This window comes from Artemia sp. Qi Xiang Cuo, chromosome 1 (assembly GCF_049724085.1).
Source record: "Artemia sp. Qi Xiang Cuo chromosome 1, ASM4972408v1, whole genome shotgun sequence".
Lineage (NCBI taxonomy): Eukaryota > Metazoa > Arthropoda > Branchiopoda > Anostraca > Artemiidae > Artemia > Artemia sp. Qi Xiang Cuo.
The window spans coordinates 90,835,005-90,861,466 of record NC_142794.1 but is presented as its reverse complement, the minus strand read 5'-3'; the positions used below and the strand labels follow the sequence as shown (position 1 = coordinate 90,861,466).

Below are 26,462 nucleotides of genomic sequence, written 5' to 3'. Positions count from 1 at the left end.
TGCTAAGAAAGTGAGATGTATTTGTTAGAGTGTCAGAAACATTTCATATTTATTTAATTTAAGCCCTTTTTTAAGCAGTAATAATGTTTGGTGTGATTGACATAAAATATATTGGTCTGAAATATTCCACAGGTTACATTATTTTTGAAGCAGCCTTCTTTCTACTAGACGAACAACGGCGTGAAATTCATAGCTATAAATGGAACGTCAGATACATTATGTATAAGTACGAGAAAAACAGATGGAGTCCAACACTAAATTTTATAAATCGAAACGGCTTTTAGGTTAAAACCATAAGACCACATAATGAAAATGGATATGAAATAAAACATGTACAAGGGGAAATTCAGGAAACATGCAGTTTTTTCGGTGTGCAAGCTGTATATGTTAAGCAAAAAGTGCCAACTGATAAACTCTTACTAGAAAAATGTGATAAAGACATAGCATTATTCAATTTAGAAGACTTCAAATGTGAGAAATACCTGCATTCAGTACATGATCCGGAAGATGAAGTTAGATATTTCGCTCAATGGGTACCGGAAAAGATACCTGACATGGAAAAATGCATCAGATATTCAAAGACCCAAACTCATGCTCCTCCTAATATCAAATGGATTAAGCTATTTTTTTTAAAATATGTCAATATGTATTTTTTCAAAATTTTTTTTAATATGTTTAAGCAATAAACATCTTAAGCCTCAGTCGTCTTTATTCTTTAGAATAGTTCATCGCCATGAAATTATATTTTCAGATTCAACATGCCAGGGAACACACTTTCAAGTTCAGCATGTTGGAGAACCCTAAATGGTCATCCCTAAAAAGGTAAGTTAACCCTAAAAGGTTAAAGAATTTTTCTGAAATCACACTTTCAGATTTAGCATGTCATGAAACACTTTCAGGTTCAGCATGTAGGAGAACCCTAAATGGTCATCCATAAAAAGGTAAGTTAACCTTAAATGGTTAAAGAATTTCTCTGAAATTACACTTTCAGATCCAGCATGTCAGGGAACATACTTTCAGGTTCAGCATGTAGGAGAACCCTAAATGGTCATCCATAAAAGGTAAGTTACCCCTAAATGGTTAAAGAATTTCTCTGAAATTACATTTTCAGATCCATCATGCAGGAGAAGTCATACATTACTTTACAATTTCTTTTATATCCCAACACTAAATTTTCTTAAAGAAGAGAAAGAGTTAGCTCAATTCTGAAATTTAGCAAAAAAAATAAAAAAAGCTTCCATTTCAGTTCTTAGTTTTTCTCAAAGAGATGAAAAATTTAAAGTTATGTTCCAAATTTTTCATAGAAGATAGAAAAAAGTTATACTTTGATCGAGAATATTCGCCATGAAGATAAGGAGCTCCACTTCAATTCTGAGTTTTCTCGAAGAAGTGCTAATGTTCAAGTTCTCTTCTGAATTTTCTTAAAGAAGAGAAACATTTAGCTCAATTCTGAAATGTACCATTGAAAATGAAAAAAGCTTCCACTTTAGCTCTTAATTTCTCAAAGACATAAAAAATTTAAAGTTCAGTTCTAAATTTTTCCACAGAAGATAGGAAAAGTAATACTATGATTGTGATTATTTTCCATGAAGATAAAAAGTTTCTCTTTAATTCTAAATTTTCTTAAATTCAGTTCCGATTTTTCTCAAAGAGATGAAAAAATTTAAAGTTTTGTTCAAAATTTTTCATAGAAGATAGAAAAAAGTTATACTTTGATCGTGTATATTCACCATGAAGATAAGGAGCTCCACTTTAATTCTAAGTGTTCTCGAAGAAGTGCAAAATGTTCAAGTGCTCTTCTGAATTTTCTTAAAGAAGAGAAAAAGTTAGCTCAATTCTGAAATTTACCAATGAAAATGTTAAAAGGCTTCCACTACAGTTTTTAATTTCTCAAAGACTTAAAAAGTTAAAATTTCTGTTCTAAATTTTTTCGTGGAAGATAGGAAAAGTTATATTAAGATTGTGCTTATTTTCCATGAAGATAAAAAGTTTCAATTTAATTCTAAATTTTCTTAAATTCAGTTCCGATTTTTCTCAAAGAGATGAAAAAATTTAAAGTTATGTTCCAAATTTTTCATAGAAGATAGAAAAAGTTATACTTTGATCGTAAATATTCACCATCAATAAAAAGTTCCACTTTAATTCTGAATTTTCTCAATGAAGTGCAAAATGTTCAAGTTCTCTTCTAATTTTTCCAAGAAAATAAAAAGGTTCCACTTCAGTTCTGGTTTTTCTCAAAGAGATGAAAAATTTAAAGTTCTGTTCTAAATTTTAAATTAAATTTTAGCTCCTTTGTCTTTGGGATTTACCCCTCAAATTTTTAAATTAGAAAATGAGTGCGTCGTTCTATTATTAAAGACAATCTTTCAAGCTCATTCATCTAACCTCCAAAACTGTAGGTTAGGCTAGGTATAAATAAATATTACTAAATATTCGAAATCATAGTATGGAAAATATTCACTATCTTAGTATGACTTTTCCTATCTTCTGTGGAAAAATTTAGAACAGAAATTTAAATTTTTTATGTCTTTGAGAAATTAAGAACAGAAGTGTAAACTATTTTGATTTTCTTTGGTAAATTTCAGAATTGAGCTAACTTTTTCTCTTTTTTAAGAAAATTCAGAAGAGAACTTGAACATTTTGAACTTCATTCCAGAAAACTCATAATTAAAGTGGATCTCCTGATCTTCTTGGTGAATATTAACGATCAAAGTATAACTTTTTCTATCTTCTACGAAAAATTTGGAACAGAACTATAAATTTTTTCATCTCTTTGTGAAAAATCGGAACTGAATTTAAGAAAATTTAGAATTAAAGTGAAACTTTTTATTATCATGGAAAATAATCACAGTATTGAAGTGTATTTAAGTACCGCTGGCACAACTTATTGAAGGGGGGGGGGGGGTACGGGAGGCCCAGGGGCCACTTTTAAGGCCAAGGGTTACCGGTAATATTTCTAACTATCTCTCCCTAGACTCGACCTAGGCTGAAAAGTCAAAGATCATATAGTATAAAAATCTTACTGTATTCAAGAGACGCAACAAAGGAACTCAAATGGAACTAAAGACAAAATTCTTACAAATTAACGAATACAAAAGACGCGCGCTTGCGCGCGCACCTCTGACCAAAAGCGATGAATGGCCGAATCAAATTAGACTCCCAGCATCCTTTGAAGCTTTTCAAGCTGTAGATTTACGCTGTATGAGTCATCGCTCAACTGGCTTTTTCAGACGCTCACTAATTAGTGGATTCTTCAAACATCGTAATAAAAGCTTTCGCGGGATTTAGATATTTAACATAAACGAAGTTAAATTTATAAAAAGGACATTTTTCTGAAACAAAAGGGGCCAAAGGTCCCAACAGCTCCCTCCTAAGAAAAATGACCGCCATCACGCCATAGTCAGAGCACAAAACAGAAACAAAAAATAAATAACATCAACTTCAAAATCACCAAACTTGTTTATCTTCTCTTCTTTCTTCCACCAATGCGTGTACTTCCACCGCTTGGCGGAGGATTCGTAATCATCCCCACGTCTCTGCCGTAGAACCACCATGGTCTAGATCGCATAGCATCCGCATTTGGTTTTGAAAATTGAAGTTCCCAAGATTCGCAGAAATTCATTGTGCATAGCACAATCAAAAACAAAAATTTTCTTGCTCTTACGAATTTACATTTGAGAGGAGCAGAGAATCAGTTCCTGGCACTTTCGATGATGCCAGCCATCATGAAAAATTTGGCTGCACTAGCCTCTTAATTTCCATCTGTGGAAACAACCCCAAGTCTCAATAAAAAGTAAATTGCCCCTTGGCATAATTTCAAACAATCCAAGGCCAAAAATACAAATGCCAGTGACAACGATAGGGGTTCAGGAAAATGAAGTAAAAATCTAAGCGAACCTTGAATCGCTTTTTTCTGGGTCTTGTCCCCCAAAATAATTGAATGAATAATGCTCGGCGATGAGGGATGAAGATAATATTGAAGACTGGAAAGACAAGGCTTCATTAAAGGGATCAAAACTTGTCCGCCAGTTGTGCATTGAGGAAAAGGGCAATCTTTCACGTCTTCCCGCAGGGGATCTTCCCCAAGGAATTCCTCCCCCTCATAAAGGAAAAAGCACTCTTTTGAGTTGATTAGACCAATATCAGATTTCTTCCCAAATCTCTTCGATCCAACCCAAAAGTCAGTACCTTCGAATCTTTCCGTAACCCGTTGTTGACAAGTCAATTCTCTGTCATGATTATCTGTAGTTTCTCTTAATATGTCATGGGTTTTCTCCTCCCTCCTAAGTTTTTTTGTCTTATTGTAATTTCGTAGTTTTCCCAGTGGCTCTTGGACCTCTTTGTCCCCCCTATTATTTATATTATCAAGCATAGCCCATCCAAATGAAAAAGTTTGTGATACCTTGGATGTGAATGAAGATTTGTTTTGTGAGGAGGAATTAGCAACAGTACTAAAAGGATTAAAAAATAATAAGGCTCTAGGTGCTGATAGGGTGGTAAATGAGTTTCTTAAATATGGTGGCTCTGAGGTTAGAAATAAGTTAGTGAAGATTATGAAAATGATTTTTGAAAAAGGGGAAGTACCTAACAATTTTAGTGAAATCTTAATTAAGCCACTTTATAAGAAAGGTGATAAAAGGGAGTTTGGTAATTATCGAGGCATTAGTCTGGTCTCTGTAGGTAGCAAATTGCTTAGTAATATGATACTTTTTAGACTGAGAGATGCCGTAGACAAAGTTTTAAGAGAAGAGCAGTGCGGTTTTAGAAAAGGTAGAGGATGTGTTGACCAAATTTTCACTCTTAGGCTAATAATTGAGAAGTACCTAAGTTTTCAAACACCTTTGGTCCTCAGTTTTATAGATTATGAGCAAGCGTTCGATTCTGTTGATAGAACAGCTTTAGTAAAGGTTTTATCCTTGTATGGTATACCAGACAAATACATTAAAGAGATTAGTGCTATGTACGAGAATAACACTGCTGCGGTTAAGGTAGGAAATGAGGTTAGCAGCTGGTTTTCTATTAAATCAGGAGTTAAACAGGGTTGTGTTCTATCCCCCTTTATATTATTTTGATGAACTTTGTTTTAAGATTCACAGGAAAGGCAATGGGAGACCACAGAATTAAATGGGGAGGAAAAAGTCTCCTGGACTTGGATTATGCTGATGATTTAAGCATCCTAGATGAAAGTGTGAGCAAAATGAATGAAGTTTTAGAGGTTTTGCTAGTTCAAGGTGCTAGTATTGGTTTGAAAATTAATGTTAGGAAGACTAAGTCACTAAGGCTAGGAATAAGTGAAGATGAAAAGGTGACGTTGGGTAATGAAAAGGTTGATCAGGTGGGCAGCTTCACTTACCTTGGTAGTATTATTAGTAATGATGGTGGGAGCAGTGAAGATGTTAAATGTAGAATAGCCAAGGCTGAGGGTGCTTTTTCACATTTAAAAAAAGTCTGGAAGAATAGGAAGATAAGTCTGCAAACCAAGATTAGAATATTAGAAGCTACAGTGATGACAGTGGTCAAATATGGCTCTGAAGCATGGGCGCTCCGAAAACCGGATGAAGATTTGCTAGATGTTTTCCAGAGAAATTGCTCAAGGATTGCTCTGGGTACCCGACTGACTGACCGTATTTCAAACAGTAGGCTGTACGAAAAGTGTGGTTCAATACTGCTTTCTAGGTCTATAATGAAAGAAAGGTTGAGGTGGTTAGGGCATGTTGTGCGGATGAAGGATGACAGATTGCCGAAGATTGTTCTTTTCGGCCAACCATCTAGGGCTAAACGGAAAGCAGGTTGTGCCCGCCTGGGGTGGGAGGACGTCATAAGGAAAGATTTACAAGAAATGGGAACTTCTTGGGTGGGTGTAAAAAGAGAGGCTTTGAATAGATTGGGGTGGAGGAGGAGCGTGCGTAGCTGCGTTGACCTCAGGCGGCTTGGTGCTGCGTTGAGTTGTTAGTAGTAGTAGTAGTATAGCCCATCCAACATTTTTTTATTTTTCGCCACTGCAGGCTGAATCTCAAAATTTTGTCTCTTTTGTTTACTTCTCTTTTCATCTCTACTTTCTCAATTTTGTCATTCGCTCAAAATAATAAATCATCGTTGAATCTGATTTGGACTCCACTGTCCACCATATTTGACTGCATTACTTCATTGTAGCTCCATTTAATATCTCTTTTGTCTCTCTTAGTTTTCTTTTCTTTTGTAGTAGCATTAAATAAATCGTCATGAAATCTGAATTGGACTCGAGTGTCCACTATCTTAGACTGCATTTCTTTATTGTAGTTCCGTCTTGCACGTTTTTTCTCTCTTTTAGTCTTCTTTACTTTTACCGCAGAAACAAATATTTCGTCATCAAATGGGAACTGAACTCCGACATTTGGTATTTCATATTGTACTAAAATTTCTCGCACTCTACGAGGAAAAGCGCGTACAATAAATTTCGTCTCCTTATTCTCTGGTACAATCAGCGCTTCATTTTGGCCTGTACTTGTTAGCATCTCATATTCATTAAAAGTGTTTTCAAGTTTTCCATTTTCTGGAAATTTTCACGAAAAATCATTCTCGCGCGTCTTTTTTTCAAGATTTTGTAGACTTTTTACTTCCGCATCCCATTTTTGTGGATTATCAACATTTTGAACCCGAGTATCAAGTATTTCGTTTTTCCGACAGGGTGAAAGAGCCTCCCAATTTGTTTTATCGGCCGGTCCACCTCCCCGCCTTGCCAACGAAGTAGCATGATTTTCCGTTTTAGCATTTAATGTGTAATGAATGTCTGATAATTTCTCACTCATTGACATTCCCTTACGGGCTTCAATTTTTTCCATACGAGCCTGATGATATATTTCATTGGCTTGTTTATCTTTTTCAATTTCGTCCATACGGACCTAATGCAGTATTTCATTGATTTGACTATCTTTTTCAATTTTGTCCATACAGGCCTGATGAAGTATTTCATTGGCTTGACTACCTTTTTCAATTTGATCTATCTCATCCTGAAATTTTTTCTTATACTCTAGGTGCTTTCTTTCGGCTACCTCTCTGGCTATCCTCTCTTTCTCCCTTTCTTGTCTATCTTTCTCTCTTTCTTTCTCCATGAAATTTAATAGTTGTTGTCTCATATCTATTTGGGTACTTTTTCGCGAGCCCCTGCTGGATCTCGATTCAACACTGCTCCTTCAACTCGGACTATTTTTATTTCGTCTATCATTATTTCTTCTTAATTTGTTTTCTGAACCTGTTCGTTCTCTATTCGTATTGTCTCTTTCTTTATAGGCTACTCTAGCCCTTTCGTCCTGTTTTCTATTCTTTCTAATTTCATCTTTCTCAGCCTGCATTTTTTTCATATATTCTTGGTGCTCTCTCTCAAAGGCGTCCATGTTTGTCTTTCTTTCTATTTTCCTACTTTTTCTATGGGCTTCACTCGCCCTTCTCGGTCTTGATTTAATCTTGTCTCTGTCCAACATTATTTCAAAATTCCATGTGTCATTATTTTTTTTCTGAATTAATTTGTTCCATATCCGTACTATCTCTGTCCCGCAACTCCCCTTCATTTGGCACAGCCTCTGAGAGATGAGTTCGTCTTGTTTTTTCACATATTATTTCTTCTTGTTTATTTCGTACCCCCTCATTTTACCGTGTATACTTCTTACCGATTATATTATCTCTTATTCAATTAGTCAATCTTGGCCAGTTCAACAATTTTTCAAATAACCGGAATGTCTAGACTTCATTAGGGAATAACGACTTCTTTCACAACAAGCAGTTTTACGCGAGTGAAATATATCTCCGAAAAACGAATTAACAGGGGCTGGACAAGAAAATAAACTGAAAAAACGCGCGAATATTCCACTAGTGAATTAGTTGGACTAAACTCAAACAGGGGAACTAGCCTGTAAAATAAATCACGTATCCTCCCTGGATACTCGTATTACAAATATAATCTCCTCCTGGGCTGATTACTCAATAGGACAGGCGCCTCCCACCTTCCTTGTCCAATGTGCGCACAAACTGACAAATTCTCCTAATTTGCCGTCCTCAATACTCTTACAACCTTCGTCACTGAAGATTATATCTAAGTCCGCCAATTCACTCAAATAATAACCCAACTTTCAACGTTTTCTTATCTGTCCTTAAACCCTGTAATACTTTTAAATACGGAGATTTTCCCGCTGTAAACTCAACTCATTAATTTCATGTTATTCTTTTTTATATTTGTCTAGCAAGACACACAGCCCATTATAGACCTTCATAATTCTATTAATTGATTGCGTATTTTTGTCTTTTTATATGTTACCACAATAGGCTACTTTCTAGGCCAAATTAACCCGTCTCTTCGAAAACGCAAAATTCTTTTGCTATCAGTGCTGTTGATAGCTGCTTTTCTAGCTGCCACCCCTTATTGGTGTGTAAGTACCGCTGGCACCACTTATTGTGAGGTAATCTACGGGGATCACCACTTATTGATGCAAAAATGGCGCAAAAAGGTTGCTATGCCACTTGCTCGACGGGGAGAACCCCTTCTTGGCCCAAAGTAGTGGGATTTCCGCGGTTACTCCAACGGTTCCGTGTCTACTAGCGTGATCGAATGGTCCCAGGGGCCACCTTTAAGGCCAAGGGTTACCGGTAATATTTCTAACTATCTCTCTCTAGACTCGACCTAGGCTGAAAAGTCAAAGATTATATAGTATAAAAAATCTTACTGTATTCAATACACGCTACAAAAGGAACTTTAAATGGAACTAAAGACAAAATTCTTACAAATTAATGAATACACTTAAAGAAGCGCGCTTGCGCGCGCATCCCTGACCAAAGGCGATGAATGGCCGAATCAAATTAGACTCCCAGCATCTTTTGAAGCTTTTCAATCTGTAAATTTAAGCTGTATGATTCTATTCACTATCATAGTATAACTTTTTTCTATCTTCTACGAAAAATTTGGAACAGAACTTTAAATTTTTTCATCTCTTTGAGAAAAATCGGAACTGAATTTATGAAAATTTAGAATGAAAGTGAAACTTTTTATCTTCATGGAAAATAATCACAATCATAGTATAACTTTCCGATCTTCTACCGAAAACTTTAGAACAGAAATTTAAATTTTTTATGTCTTTGAGAAATTACGAACTGAAGTGGAAGCTTTTTTCATTTTCATTGATATATTTCAGAATTGAGCTAACTTTTTTCTCTTCTTTAAGAAAATCCAGAAGAGCACTTGAACATTTTGCACTTCTTCGAGAAAACTCAGAATTAAAGTGGAGCCCTTTATCTTCTTGGTGAATATTCACGATCAAAGTATAACTTTATCTATCTTCTACTGAAAAATTTGGAACTGAACTTTAAATTTTTTATGTCTTTGAGAAATTAAGAACTGCAGTGGAAGCCTTTTTTCATTTTCTTTGGTAAAATTCAGAATTGAGCTAACTTTTTTCTCTTCTTTAAGAAAATTCAGAAGAGAACTTGAAAATTTTTGCATTTCATTGAGAAAACTCAGAAATAAAGTATAACTTTTTCTATCTTCTATGAAAAATTTGGAACAGAACTTTAAATTTTTTATGTCTTTGAGAAATTAAGAACTGTAGTGGAAGCCTTTTTTCATTTTCTTTGGTAAATTTCAGAATTGAGCTAACTCTTTTTCTTCTTTAAGAATATTCAGAAGAGAACTTGAACATTTTGCACTTCATCGAGAAAACTCAGAATTTAAGTGGAGCTCCTTGTCTTCGTGGTGAATACTCACGATCAAAGTATAACTTTTTTCTGTCTTCTATGAAAAATTTGGAAGAGAACTTTAAATTTTTTCATCTCTTTGAGAAAAAACGGAACTGATTTTAAGAAAATTTAGAATTAAAGTGAAACTTTTTATCTTCATGGAAAATAATTACAATCATAGTATAACTTTTCCTATCTTCTACGGAAAAATTTAGAACAGAACTTTAAATGTTTCATGTCTTTGAGAAGTCAAGAACTGAAGTGGAAGCTTTTTTCATTTTCATTGGTAAATTTCAGAATTGAGCTAACTCTTTTTCTTCTTTAAGCAAATTCAAAAGACAACTTGAAAATTTTGCATTTCTTCGAGAAAACTATGAATTAAAGTGCAACTCCTTATCTTCATGGTGAATATTCACGATCAAAGTATAACTTTTTTCTATCTTCTATGAAAAATCTAGAACAGAATTTTAAATTTTTTCATTTATGAGAAAAATTGGAACTGAATTTAAGAAAATTTAGAATTAAAGTGAAACTTTTTATCTTCATGAAAAATAATCACAATCATAGTATGACTTTTCCTATCTTCTATGGAAAAATTTAGAACAGAACTTTAAATTTTTTATGTCTTTGAGAAATTAAGAGCTGAAGTGGAAGCTTTTTTCATTTTCAATGGTAAATTTCAGAATTGAGCTAAATTTTTCTCTTCTTTAATAAAATTCAGAAGAGAACTTGAACACTTGCACTTCTTCGAGAAAAATCAGAATTAAAGTGGAGCTCCTTATCTTCATGGCGAATATTCACGATCAAAGTATAACTTTTCTCTATCTTCTATGAAAAATTTGGAACAGAACTTTAAATTTTTCATCTCTTTGAGAAAAATAAGAACTGAAATGGAAGCTTTTTTTCATTTTCTTTGATAAATTTCAGAATTGAGCTAAATCTTTCTCTTCTTTAAGAAAATTTAGTGTTGGGATATAACAGAAGTTATAAAGTAGTGTATGACTTCTCCGGCATGCTGGATCTGAAAATGTAATTTCAGAGAAATTCTTTAACCATTTAAGGTTAACTTACCTTTTTAGGGATGACCGTTTAGGGTTCTCCTACATACTGAACCTGAAAGTGTGTTCCCTGACATGCTGGATCTGAAAGTTTAATTTCATAGAAATTCTTTAATCTTTTAGGGTTAACTTACCTTTTTATGGATGACCATTTAGGGTTCTCCTACATGCTGAACCTGAAAGTGTGTTTCCTGACATGCTGAATCTGAAAGTGTGATTTCAGAAAAATTCTTTAACCTTTTAGGGTTAACTTACCTTTTTAGGGATGACCATTTAGGGTTCTCCAACATGCTGAACTTGAAATTGTGTTCCCTGGCATGTTGAATCTGAAAATATAATTTCATGGCGATGAACTATTCTAAAGAATAAAGACGACTGAGGCTTAAGATGTTTATTGCTTAAACATATTAAAAACCATTTTGAAAAAATATGAAATATTAAAAAAAAATAGCTTAATCCATTTGATATGAGGAGGAGCATGAGTTTATTTCTTTGGATATCTGATGCATTTTTCCATGTCAGGTATCTTTTCGGGTACCCATTGAGCAAAATATCTAACTTCATCTACATGTACAAAAGATCAAAAGATCATGTACTGAATGCAGGTATTTCTCACATTTGAAGTCTTCTAAATTGAATAATGCTATGTCTTTATCACATTTTTCTAGTAAGAGTTTATCAGTTGGCACGTTTCCTTTAACATATACAGCTTAACATATACTCATACATATTGTATCTGACATTCCATTTATAGTTATGAATCTCACGCCATTGTTCGTCTAGGAGTAAGAAAGCTGCTTCGAAAATAATGCCAGTTGAGGAATATTTCAGACCAATATATTAATGTGTAAATCACACCAAACATTTTTATAGCTGAAAAAAAGGGCTTAAATTAAATAAATATGTAAGGTTTCTGACACTCTAACAAATACATCTTTGAATAATTCATTTTCACTTAAGGAGGCTGGATAACATTAAATCTACACTTGAAAACTACTGATTTGCGCAACGAAAAAAAAATTTATAAATATAACAGCGGAAAAAAGTTAATGTTGAGCTGTGGACCAAAAAACTGCCCTCCGTCCCTCAGACACTCCCTCCCCCCTGGAGTCCTCTCCTCTCATTTTATATTAAATTGCGCGTGCTATTATTTTTTATTATATTCTTTTATAACCCATTTCAGGTTTCTCCCATTTGCATTGTCCAGTCTGAAAACGATCCAGTGGAAAAAAAGTTAATGTTGAGTTGTTGACCAAAAACTGGCCCTCCATCCCTCAAAGACGCTCCCTCCTCCCCTGGAGTCCTCTCCTCTCATTTTCCCTTAAATAGCGCGTCTTATTCTTTTATAACCCATTTCATGTTTTTTTTCCATTTGTATTGTCTAGTCTGAAAACGATCTAACCTAACCTTTTGCAGTAGGATGGACCGTGTTCATTTTCTGTGAAGTTTCTGGTAGATAACAAATACCGAATTTGGTTATCAGGTTGTACCCATATTGAGTCAGTATTCATCTGAATAAATATATTAAAATAGGGAAAATAGTCTCTTAAACTTCTCAAACCTCGACCCTTAAGCCTAAAAAAATAATAAATACATGAAACTTTATTTCTGAAATCTATAACACAATGTCTTTAATTTCCCTGGTGATATTAGTGGTCTCCTTCTTATTCTCAATGCCTTTTAATAGATCACAGGTATATCCATCCCATTCTACAAAGCCTCCTCCCTCCTTTTCAGTAAAGCAAAAAGAGCTAAGGTGCGTTTAAAGTTTAAAAAAACTAGCATTATTCTTTAGGGTCAAAAGCTGCATCAAATCCAGGCCAAAGATTTAAAATATGGATATCAAAATATCCAGCCATAAGTATGGTATAATTAAAATATAATCAAACACTAAACTTCAGGGTTATATAGATATGAAAGGTAATTTATTCGTCAAATCAGTGTCTACATAAATGGCACGCTGGTGAGCACAAGCAACAATCTTTTTGCAGTTCACACGAAAAAACAGTTTGTTTTCACCTTACAATGAAGCTGTTAGAATCGAGGCATTGTCCCTTCCCTCCTCCCCCATATAAACATCGAGTACTCAAAATGGAAAACAAATACTATATGAAACTAACACCCATCCCCCCTTGCAATTCAAAGGATTTACTGTTTTTAATTTGACTGGAAAAAAGTATCTTTTTTCAGCGAAAACCTTTGGCTAAGCCGCTATCGTAATTCATGAAAATTAATAAGCAGGAAGTGCACTTGACGGGTGTCAATAATTATCACTATTTAAATTTTAGTGGTTTAGCGTCATAAGGGGGCCAGTATATTAAGAGTTGACGGAAGTTGTCTGTCACTTTTAGGTAGAAGCATAGAAACCAAGAATTTATCAAAAAATGGAATTATTTCCAATGAAAGAATTAAAGTAATAAACTGGGAGGGGGAGGGGGTGGTTTACATGGTAAAAAGAGTGTATTTTACGCGTTCTATCGACTATAAACATCACATAGTGGAGATTATTTTGTGGGAGGGGGGAGTGGGGGTTTACCTGAATTTGAATATACTGAAGGGGACTATGTAAAATGATTTTATTTGGAAATAAACTAAGAAAATTTACTAAACAGAACTCACATTATAAATCGATGTAGATAAAGTTTCCAACTCATCAATATTTGATCCTCTATCCATAATGTCTTGAGACTATCTATATGATAATTTAACCTCAACGCATGTCCGTTATATACAAAATCTCAAGGGCAAATTGTGATGTAATGGGAAACCTTACATAACTTTCCTGATTGGCTTAGAATGAGACACGTGATTTTGTCCCCGTTAGAATCAATAATTCCCCGCCGATTATGTAATTGACTTCTCAGAAAACTACTTTCACTCTAGTGGATCAATGCATTGCCCCGTTAGAATTCAGTGCGCATGTGCAAACTTCGTCCCGGAGTCAATACACTTAGAAACAACAAATAAATTGACCTTGAAAGAGGTGTAATTGACCCGTTAGAGTCGATCAATAATCCATGAATAAATTATAACCTGTCAGCGTTAGACTTGATTATAGATGGCAGCACATGTGTTCGTACAGTACCTTCTAAGGCCTCCCTACTCCTTTCCTGTGATCCTTAACACATATTTCATCAAAATTATCCTTATGAGAAGGGATAGACCACAACCCTGTTTAACTCCTGATTTAATGCGAAACCACCTACTAACCTCACTTCCTACCTTAACCTCAGCAGTGTTATTCTCTTGCATAGCACTTATCCCACTCAGCCTGCCTTATCTTGTCCGCCAGTCGTGCACTAAACCGCCAGACTGGGGCTGCCAATTCTATTCTCACTTGAGGAGTGGAACCCTTCAATGAAACTATAGCCTAGTCGACGACAGAGCATTCGCACGGGATTCTGATTAATGGATAATTCTTCTGGGCTTGGTCTGATTTGGTGGGCGTTTTCGGGATGAAAAGCCTCTTTTTGGCTAATTACTGTATTATGGGTTGCCTCTCGCTAGTAGCATAGTGCTTGTAGTCATAAATATATAATTACTATGAGGTAATAGAATTGAAGCTGTCTGTGAAGGATTTCGACTCTTGTTGATAGAAGAGCATCTCCAAGTGCTTAAAACCATTTTGTGACCAAGATGGGCAAGGGATTACACAAAGCCTCCATTCAACTGGAGGTCCCTGGGACTTCTTGCTGTCCGGTTATAAGCCACCTTAAGCATTTCGGTATAGACCTGAGAAGATGTGTTGGTCCCCGTCCTGCACTGGTTCTGAGACCATTGCTTTCCTTGAGACCAAACTAGTTTCAATGATTTAAATAATATGAAAATACAACTTGGAATGTAATGACGTTAAAGAATAAAAAGACTTTTAACACTAGACTTAACACTAAAAGACGCTTAAAACTAGACTTATTAGGAGTTTCAGAAAATCCCATCCCAGGGGAAGGAAACAAAAAATTAGGTAATATAAAAATTGATTTATTCAGGCAGAAAGGATGGGGTACATAGATAGTGAGTAGGGCTAATGATGAATAAGGAGGCTGCTAAACCCTGCTTAGGTTTGGAAGGTAATAGTAATAAAATGCTAATTGCTCGTTTTATGGGTAATAAGTGCTGGGTACCAGTCATAGTAGCTTATACCCCTGTAGAACCAACTGATGGAGATGGTAGTGCTTCAGATGAAGTTTACTTACAGTTACAGCATCAAATAGGTAGGGTCCCAGGTACAAATATGGTGTTTTTATTGGGATATTTTAGCGCCCGAATTTGTAGAAATATAGAAAGATGATATCGTAGCCAATGTAACTTTGATGTAGGAAAAGAAAATATCAATGGCTACAGACTACTGCAATTTTGTATGTATATAAATCTAGTTATAACCAGTACAGCATTTGATTATAAAACGGTCCATAAGCTAACATGGTATCCACATGATAGTCTGATGGTAAGACACTTGACCTTTTTGATTATGTTACTATAAACCAGATTATTTGAGTGAAAATTTCCAGGAAAAGTTGAAATGCAAGTTCTCGTCGGGGTATTTTTGTATGGTTCACGGGAATTTTGAACATGATGTCTAAAATCCTCCTAGCTAGGCAAAGATGCAAGTATTTTTCTTTAAATTTAATCTTCAAATTTGTTCTTGCGATGTCTTATTATCGTAGGCAGTACAATAGCAGTTTATAGGCAGAGAATGATATGGCTTCGATGTGTTAATTATTTAATTCTTTTTTTTCCACAGCCACTTCATATAAACGGAGTTGTTGTAAACATTCTGAAAGGGATTCATTGAGCTGGAAACGTACATTTCTATCGCTGTTTATTGGTTAAAGGTGATTACTAGCCCAACTTCGACTTCTATCTCATGTGCTTTACTGAAAAAGAATATATTTGAAACATTGCCCTCTTTTAATAATGCTAAGTATCAGCGGATAATTTAATAAAAAGACTTTTTTTTTACACTTAAATATCTATATCATTGAATAGAATAGCATCAAAAGGAAAACTTCTTGACAAAACTTAGAGGGACTTTAATAGTTTTAAAATTAAGTTGAAACCAAATAAAACTTTTATTCTTTTCTTTAACTCTGAAAAGCAATCTGGTTCGAAGTGCATATTATGCAAAGTGGAAATTACTCTCTATTGTTTGGAAGTTCTAGAGCTTCACTCTCAATTGTGATAATCTATGCCACTTCTAAGTTTGACTTTGAACATGATTGAATTTTATTACCTATATCATTACTTTACTTTCTTTGAGAAACTTCTTTGAGAAGAATTGTTTAAGATATAATCCTTAGTAAATAATCTCCATTGATTTACAACAAACTGATAATGAAAAATAAGAAACTAGGTCCATATCAAATACTGACAATGTTAATTTCTTTCAATGAATTAATTTTCTGAAACACATTCATAGAAAATGTTTCTCAAACAAAACTGAAGATTCAGGTTAATAATTTAAACAGTAGTTTTAATTTAAGGAGAATTTGAAAATAAAATGAATAAAATTCACTACGAGTGTGTAAATAAACCCTAAAGTGAAAAACAAATTAAAACAAATAATCCCATCAAACATTGATATGAAAGATACTGCTATGGATAAATAGATAAATCCTAAAACTAAAATAATTTAAAATGAATAATCAATGTTTTAATTCAATTGAAATAAAATAGCCTATTTTTCTGTACAAAAAGGCTCCTTTACTCCAGAAAACTATGGACTTAACTTTCAAGTCGTCCGATGGAATAAGTTTTTTTTTACCCTTAATGGTCCTTTATTAGGGAGACCAATATTTTTTTTTTTATTTGTTTCGTAGCGTATTGAGACTCCCATGATCAATAAATTAAAGTTTCAAACAGATCAGAAAAACGTTTTGTCCTTTCTATCAACTACTTTACCTAAAGTTTCCCCGGGTGGAGGCCTCTACGGCTATAGGGCTCAAGGTTAAATAGTTTTATATAACTATAGTTTTCACGGCTATAGTTCTCAGCCAATCGAACATCAAAGATCAAGCATTTCACTTCCCATCCCATCCAAGGTCAAGCATACCAGTGGAAGATTTAGGGTCGTTAGGGGGGGTTATATCCTCCATGGAACCACCATTTGACAACTTTAAACAAAATGGAAATCTTAAAAATTTTAATCCTTCGTCACGGGTAGTTTCAAGCAGTCCCGGTATCGAAAAGGTGCATAGGAGGGGACTGGACACCCCCAATCACTGTTGAATCTTAAAATAGGCTTTAAAAATATCAATTTCCTATCGAATGAAGCCCCAAAGAAGTTTTCAGTTCCATTTGAAATGGCCATCAAAAGAAAAAAAAAGGATCAACACATTGGAGGCACATGACTCTTTGTTCAGCCAGTCTTAGAAAAAGGTCTCAATTAAGAAAGCTATTTAGGATATCTTAAACATGTTTTGAAAATAGAAATTACTTGTTCTGATAATTATTTCTAGCTATTTTACTTAGTACCAAAATATACTTACATTTCAACTCTTTCAACTTTGATGCCCCAATTTTCTGTTGCATCGTCTAAAGCTGCCTAAAATATTTAGATATTACAAGATGTAATTTTAATATGAGTAATTTGTGAGCATGCATAAAAGTGCAATGATAACAAACTGGAGAGTGGAACAGAGGATATACAAAATAAAGCCGAAGTAGGTGGTTTTGCTTTTCGTATTGCACCAATTGAAGTAGTAAAAAGAATATACACATAGATACATATTAATTGCGACTAAAACCCTCTGGGATATGGCAAAAAAAAGAAAAAAAAAGATAAAAATCACTTAAGCACATAATAATAACATTCATATAACAATAGCACACAACACAAAAATAACCCGTAATACATAGCAAGAACAATTTAATGATTTAATAATAATATAAAATTAGTACAAAAATAAATGAAACAAAAATAAAAAATGAAATAACTCATTGCTCATTGGGGTATGGAAAAAAAGAAGAACAATGCTTACGCACAGAATTAAAACGTACATAATAACAATAAAAACACACAACAATTAGTATAAAAAGCACACAGAATAAGACACATAAAACGATCCTAATAACACAAAAAATGACACATAATTGCGTACCCATAATAATAATAATAATATTAAAGAAACACCTCTCTAGCCTTAATCTACTCATAATTTATCAAACAAATTTCTTTATTTGGAATGCCCACGTGGATAGGATTAACCGGCTTTTTCAAATATTCCGAATTTCTACTTTTCAAAATCATTTAAAACCAACCAACCCCAACAAAATACGCAAAAACAAAACTAGATCTCCAATCCACTAGCTCCTTACAAATGCCAATAAAATACAAAGGATCTTCCCCTCTCCGCACAGACAGTACTGACAAGGACTATTTTTAGTCCTATAATTTAAAATCCTCCTCTCACTAATACCCCAAAAATTACCAAAAATTGAGATTTATCACCTTACATCCTTCCTTTCCCTCCCCATTTTCAAATAACCTCCTCTCCCATGCCTTTTTAGTTCATACAATCTATGAGACGCTAAAATTGACTTCTGACTCTGCTTGCTTTTAATTTCCCGCACTGTTAGTTTATCTTGTACATTTTTGCAACTATCCCTGACACGAATTGGCTAAATTCGTCGTATTAAAATGTTCTATAAAGCCCCACCTATCAGTAATCGCCTTGACCTGGATAGCCAAAAACCTTTCCTGTTGTCTACTAGCATATCCCAATATGTATTCCTTACTAGCATGGTACTTCGTAGAATGATTTTCCAGTATTTTAATATTTCTTCTAACCTTCCGGTCCTTGGCGATTTAAATTCGAAATATCCCTTTAATACTGCATGGTTAAACTTATCACTAACTACCGGCAGCTACTTAGAATACTATGTCAAATATAAATAGTCTACCTTATCAGCGTTCTCCATTCCCATGCCTCTGCTTAGTAAGACATTGCTATTTGGGTTTGGAATATCCATTTATAAAGCTTAAGGTTTATCACGACTACTTTAGTCACACACTCTTTCAAAAACCATACATTCCTAAGACGATTGCATATTTACTGACAATAATTAAAAAACTTTTTCAACAAAATAAGTTTTTAAAAAAAAGTAAAGTACTCCATTAAACCAAAGTGAACAAAAATAAAATAAAAGAATCTACCAAGAATGTAACTACCACATATCAGTATCAATAAATAGATGATACCCAAAACAAACAGAAATTAAAATAAATAACAGTCAAACTCAAAATGAGCAGAAATTAATATGAGTAGGGTTCTAAACCCCAAGCTTTCTAAAAGCCAGAATATAATTTGTATTTTACTGAAAAAAAATCAAGTGAATTTACTCAAAAAAAAATCTGCATTGTCAGTTTAATATACATATGGTTATATTAATTCCTTAAAATCTTAATTGATTTTTGATTTCTTAAAGTTAGAAAAGTGATAACATTTAAAAGAATTTTTCTCAGTAAAGTACAAATTATATTGTGACTTTGAGAAGGGTTGGGGCTGGGCAGGGGGACGGGTGGGGGGGATTTGCCCTTTGATCACTTTATACTAATAAAAAAGGCGCTAGTCTTCTCAATTTTCAATCAAATGAGCCCTTTTTGAACCTTCTACGACAAAACTTTCTATAAAAAATTGTTATATGCGATTCCCCAAGGGCATAACTTAAATTCCCCAAGGGCACAACTTACGACCCTTGTCCTGAGGGCTATGGGGGGAGGACTGTCATCCTCAAAGACATAATTTCCAGACCTTTCAACTACGTTGAACAAGAGAGCCATATCAAAATATTTATTTGAAATATTTCGGGAAATGATGAGCTTGGGAGTGGGAATTCTCGCTTCGAATACTTTCGACTATTAAAAAGGGCAATAGCCCTTTCAGGTTGCAATCGAATGAGCCTTTTTGAAATTTTTACGACAATGCTTTCTATAAAAACATTAAAAACATTATATGCCCCCGGGGCATAACTCACAACCTTAGCCCTGAGGGATGTGGGGGGGGGGGGGGGTTGTCATCCTTAAAAACCTAATGTCCAGAACTTCCAACTACGTTCAACAAAATGGCTATCTGAAAATTTTGATTGGATGTGTTTGGGGAAATGGTGGGCGTGAGAGGGGGGTTAGTTACCCTCCAATCACTTTCGCCTATTGAAAAGGTCCGTAGCCCCCTCAATCTTCAATTGAATGAGCCCCTTCTGAAGTTTCTACGACAGTGCTATCTATAGAAACCTCAAATGCCCCCAGGGCATAACTTACAACCTTTGCCCTGGGGGCTCTGGGGGGTTTGTCATCTTCAAATACATAATTTCCAGAATTTCCAACTGCGTTGAACAAAATGGCTATCTCAAAACTTTGATTTGATGTGTTTGGGGAAATGGTGGGCGTGAGAGGGGGGTTGTCATCCTCTAAGACCTAATTTCCAAAACTTTTTAAAGCTTTTTTTAAAATTTCAAAATTCTGATTGGATGTGCTTGGGGAAGAGATGGGCATGAGTGGTGGTTACTTGCCCTCCAATCACTTTTGACTATCAAAAAGGACACTAGCCCTTTGAATTTCCAATCGAACAAGTCCTTTTTCAATTTCTACGACAAAGCTTTCAATAAAAACCTTAAATGCCCCCAGGGCATAAGTTATAACCATTGTCCTGAAGACTCTGGGGGAGTGTCCTGCTCAGAGACATAATTTCCAGAACTTTCAACTGCGTTGAACAGATTTGCTATCTCAAAATTTTAATTGGATGTGTTTGGGGAAATGTTGGGCTTGAGAGGGGGATTAGTTACCCTCCAATCACTTCTGACTGTTAAAAAGGGCACTAGCCCTCTGAATTTCCAATCGAATGGCCCCTTTTTCAAGTTTCTACAACAAAGCTTTTATTAAAAACCTTATATGCTCCCAGGGAATAACTTACAACCTTAGTCTTGAGGGCTCAAGGGGAGTGTCATCCTCAAAGACCTTTTTTCCAGAACTTTCAACTATGTTGAACAAAATATCCATCTAAAAATTTCTAATAAATGTGTTTTGGGATATGGTGGGCGTGAGGGGGGGGGGGCTAGTTACTCTCCAATCAATTTCGACTATTAAAAAGGGAACTATTTAAAGGCGCACCAGCCCTTTCAATTTCCAATCAAATGAGCTGTTTTTCAAGTTTCTACAACAAAAATTTCTATAAAAACCTTACATGTCCCAAGGGAATAACTTACAACCCTTTCCCTGAGGGATCTGAGGGGGTTATCATCCTCAAAGACCTAATTTCCAGAACTTTCAACTACGTTGAACAAACTGGATATCTCAAAATTTTGATTGCGTATGTTTAGGGAAATGGTGGGCGTGAGAGGGGGGTTGGTGAATTTCCAATAGAATGAGCCCTTTTTGAAATTTCTACAACAGCGCTTTCTATAAAAACCTTATATACCCCCAGGGCATAACTTACAACCGTTGCTTTGAGGGCTGTGTGGGGATTTTCATGTGCAATAGCACTGCCTAAGTAAAGAACGATGTTGGCATAATGTATTATTATTTATTTTATTTCTAATTTTTTGTTTTGTTTTGACCAGGCCACTTCGAATAGAAGGAGTTGTCGTAGTAACTACAAAAAGGGCTCATTCGATTGGAAATTGGAAGGGCTTTTGCCCTTTTCAATAGCCAAATGTGATTTGATGGCAACTAACACCTCTTCCACGCCCACCATTTCCCCAGACACATCTAATCCAAATTTTGAGATAGTCATTTTGTTCAACATAGTTCATTTCCAGATGGGCATTATGTTTTTGAGAATGAAACTCCCCACACAGCCCTCGGGGCAAGGGTTGTAAGTTATGCCCTGGGGGCATATAAGGTTTTTATAGAAAGTGCTGTTGTACAAATTTCAAAAAGGGCTCATTCTATTGGAAATGCCCACCATTTCCCTAAACATACGCAATCAAAATTTTGAGATATCCATTTTGTTCAACGTAGTTAAAAGTTCTGGTAATTAGGTCTTTGAGGATGATAATCCCTTCAGAGCTCTCAGGGCAAGGGTGGTATTATACCCTGGGGGCATATCAGGTTCTTATAGAAAGTGTTGTCGTAGAAACCACAAAAATTATCCTCTGATTGGAAATTGAAAGGGCGTGTGCCCTTTAAAGAGTCGAAAGTGATTGGACAGCAACGAGCCCCCCTCTCACACCCACCATTTCCCCAAACACATTCAATCAAAATTTTGAGATAGGTATTCTGTTCAATATAGTTGAAAATTCTGGAAATTATGTCTTTGAGGATGAAAAACCCTCCAAACCCCTCAGGGCTAGGTTGTAAGTTATGCCCTGGGGACATATAAAGTTTCTATAAAATATGTTTTCATAGAAACTTCAAAAAGGGCTAATTTGATCGGAAATTAAAAGGGCTAGCGGCCTTTTTAATAGTCAAAAGTCATTGAAAGGTAAGTAACCCCCCTCCCATACCTACCATTTTCCCAAACACATCCAATCAAAATTTTAAGATTAACATCTTGTTCAGAGTAGTTGAAAGGTCCGGAAATTATATCTTTGAGGATAAAACTTCCCCTACAGCCCTCGGGGAAGGGCTGTAAGTTATACCTGTAAGTTATATAAGGTTTTTATAGAAAGCGTTGTCGTAAAATCCTCGAAAAGGGCTCACAATTTCTCCAAACAAATGCAATCAAAATTTTGAGATTTTGATTCTGTTCAACGTAGTTAAAAGTTCTAGAAATTCGGTCTTTGAGGATGATAACCCCCTCAGAGCCCTCAGGGAAAGGGCTGTTTGTTATCCCCTGGGCATAAAGGTTTTTATAGAAAGTGTTGTCGTTGAAACTTTAAAAAGCTCATTTGATTGGAAATTCAAAGGTCTAGTGCCCTTTTTAATAGTCGAAAGATATTGGAGACCAACTAGCCCCCCTCTCATGCCCATCATTTCCCAAAGCACATCCATTTAAAATTTTTAGACAGCCATTTCTTTCAACGCAGTTGAAAGTTCTGGATATTATGTTTTTGAGGATGATAGCCTCCCCCCCCCGCATAGTCCCCAAGGGTAAGGATTGTAAGTTATACCTGGGGCCATATAAGGTTTTTGAAGAGAGCTTTGCCGTAGAAATTTCAAAAACTTCGAAAGGCCAGTTCCCTTTTTAATAGTCAAAAGTGATTGGAGGAAAAGTAACACCCCTCCCACACCCACTATTTCCCCATACACATACAATAACAATTTTCAGATAGCCATTTTGTTCAACGTAGTTGCAAAGTCCGTCAATTATGTCTTTGAGGATGATACTCCCCCCACAGCCCTCAGCGCAAGGGTTGTAAGTTATGCCCTGGGGGCATATAAGGTTTTATAGAAAGCGTTGTCGTAGAAACCTCAAAAATGGCTCATTCAAATGGAAATTGTAAGGGCTAGTGCCCTATTTAATAGTCGAACGTTATTGGAGGGCAAATAACGCCCCTCTCACGTCCACCATTTCTCCAAACACATCCAATGAAAATTTTGAGATAGACATATTGTTCAACATAGTTGAAAGTTTTGGAAATAGGTCTTTGCCAGCGTTGTCATAGAAACTTCAAGAAGGACTCATTCAATTAGGAATTGAGAGGGCTAGTGCCCTTATTATTAGTCAAAAGTGACCGGAGGGCGAATGCCCCCCCTGCCCCTCGCCCATGATGTCCCCAAACACTTCCGATCAACATTTTTATATAGCCATTTTGTTTAGCAAAGTTGAAGAGTCCAGAAATTATGTTTTTGAGTATGACAACCCCCCACAGCCCTCAGGGCTAAGGTTCTAAATTATGCCCTGGGGGCATATATTGTCTTATAGAAAGTTTTGTCGTAAAAATTTCAAAATGGGCTCTTTCGATTGGTATTTGAGAGGGCTATTGCCCTTTTTAATAGTCAAAAGTAATCGAAGGGAGAATCGCCCCCCCCCCTCACCCATAAACGTTTCCGATCAAAATCTTGATATGGCCATTTTGTTAACGTAGTAGAAAGGTCCGGAAATTATGTCTGAGGATGGAAACCCTCCCCCATAGCCCTCAGAACAAGGGTCGTAAGTTATGCCCTTGGGGCATATAAAATTGTTATAGAAACAATTCTTTTTTATTAGTCGAAAGCGATCAGAGGGCAAATGCCCCCCTCCACGCCTATCTTTTCCCCAAACACTTCCAATCAAAATTTAGATTTAGCCATTTTGTTCAGCCTTTCAGAAAGGACTGCGTTTAAGAATAACAAATCCCCCCAGCCCTCAGGGCAAGGGCTGTAAGTTATGCCCTGGGGACATATAGGAATTTCATAGCAAGTTTGGTCATATAAACTTCGAAGGGGCTCATTGGGTTGGTAATCAGACGCTCTAGTGCTCTTTTTAAGATTCAAAGTGATCAGTGGGAAGCTATCCTCATCCCTCCTACACACATGTCATGTTGTCCCAAAATATGTCTAATAGAAGTTTTGAGTTAGCTATTCTATTCAAAATAGCCTGAATATCATATAACAAGGCTTTTGGGGTTGAAATAGACCCAGAGATTAGGGGCAAGGGTCTTAAGTTAAGCCCAGGGGGTATTTAAAGTTTTTAGGGAAGGAATGGTTGTTTAACTTCAGAAGAGGCTCAGTCTTTCTCCCTGAAAACGAATATTTTAATTTAAAACGAACAGAAATTAATAAAAAAAAAATGTTTTGCACAAAATAAGTTTTTCAAAAAAAAGTAAAGAACTCCATTAAACCAAAAATTAAAAAATATAATCAAATAATCAACCAAGCATACAACTACCACAAATCAGTATCAATAAATAAATGAAACCCAAACAAACAGAAATTAAAATGAGTCAAACTCAAAATGAGCAGAAATTAATTTGAGCAGGGTTCGAAACCCTATGCTTTCTAAAAGCCAAAATATAATTTGTACTTTACTGAAAAGATTCTTTTAAATGTTTTCACTTTTAAAACTTTAAGAAATAAAAAATTAATTAAGATTTTAAGGAATAAATATCAGCATATCCATATTTAACTGACAATGCACATTTTTTCAGTAAATTCATTTGAACTGACAACCTTTTCCTTAGAGGAAATTCTGCTAAGTTTTCGTCTACCACCTACTGACTCAGGCTATGCGTTTCCTCTCTTTCTCTCTCTGTCATCTTTTTTGCGATAACTTTCCGCTAAGTTACCGCTAACGGGATGCTCACCTTGGAAGAAGTGTTCGTAAATATTCTTTTTTTATTATTTTCTATAAGTTATTCCTTTTACATTTCTGGAATTTTCAGCAGTTTCTAATGCTATTTTCTTCCGCTTTTATACATAATACAAAGACACCTCCTCAATTGAAGATTGTCTAGGCAATTCCAATGTTTGGTCCAACCCTGATTTTTTTCCACAGTTTACTATGTAAATAAAGATTCATCTTCCGCATCCATTTTGAGCATTGGTAACGTCTATTTGGTTATCACTATAACTCATAACGTCTATTTGGTTATGACTATAACGTCATAAGGTTATCACTTATGTTTTTAATGAATCTCCTATTTTTCTTCTTTAGCTAATACTTTCTACTACTCTAAATCTGTATGGAACTCAACTTTTAACAGCACAACCTTGACTATGTTGTCTTCTTGAAATTCTTAGCTCAATGGGTCTGTTACACTTTAAAAGACATTTTTATCGGCAGGTAGTCAGGACCCAACACCAGGATAGGGCCAGAGTTAGTTTTTTTTTCAAGGGGAGTGGGGCAAATGTAGACTTTGCCACCCCCTGCCGCACTATCGATACTGTAAATATTACAATTTTTGTCCAAAAATAATGCAATTTAAGCTTGTTTTGGTTCCCCCTAGGCGTTCCACCCGGGGCACTTGCCCTTTCTAGCTCCCTAGATCTGACCCTGGACTAGGAGTACCCTGAAACCAGCACAATCTAGCCAAATAGAACTGTTATAACTACACAGTCAACTGCACTTTGATACTTTCGAAACTTCAAGTAAACTCTCCCCACCCTTTATGGTCCTTAATCCATCTGTTAACGCCAATTAAATTCTACTTAATACAAATATTCAAAAGTTTTTTTTTCCCAAATATGGTTTCCTTGATGGATCTTACTAATCCATAAAGAGATCAACGAATCAGCAAGAACATGACTCTTGAAACCTCTTATAAATGTGTTAATTAAAATAATTTGTTTATTAACCACAAAACACAGTGCAATAAGTAATAGAATGCGGAAGTAAATTAAATACGCTGACATGTAAAAACACTGGAATGAAATGTAGAAGATATTCAATACACACACAAAAAATATACAAAACATGAAAAAACCCAAAAATATTTACTATAGAAAAAATTTATCAGGACGCTTATAAGGAGAAAGTCGACCGAGAGCAGTATTTGAGCTCTTCCTGTGTATCTTTTACAACTTTAATATTAATATTTAATATTTACTTAATATTTATTTAATAATTAATATTTAATATTTACTTTTATTAATTGGGATCCAGTTACGCGTCCAAGAAGGAATTAAAAGAAGAAACTTAAAATATCTGAAATAACTACTCCAGATTATTTTAAAATCCCTTTTTCTCAGGATGGGGGAAATTCCTGCCGTCCAAAGGACTGAATGATCATAATACCATCAGAAAATATGTATCATAAAATATGTACGATCATAATATGATCATAAAATGTTCATAATATGATCATAATATGATCATAATAGGTTGAATAGAGTTTCGCCAGTGTCTG

The 26,462-nt window shown here is 35.1% G+C and overlaps 1 protein-coding gene across 1 annotated transcript in view; it reads right to left on the bottom strand.

The window, feature by feature from the left end:
- Nucleotides 1-26,462, bottom strand: part of LOC148956907 (band 7 protein AGAP004871-like) — a 227,806-nt gene that overhangs the window by 15,715 nt on the left and 185,629 nt on the right. Inside the window, exon 7 of the mRNA XM_089096831.1 lies at nt 17,246-17,301. Within this exon, the coding sequence (XP_088952957.1) occupies nt 17,246-17,301 (56 nt within the window). The remainder of the gene's footprint in view (nt 1-17,245; nt 17,302-26,462) is intronic.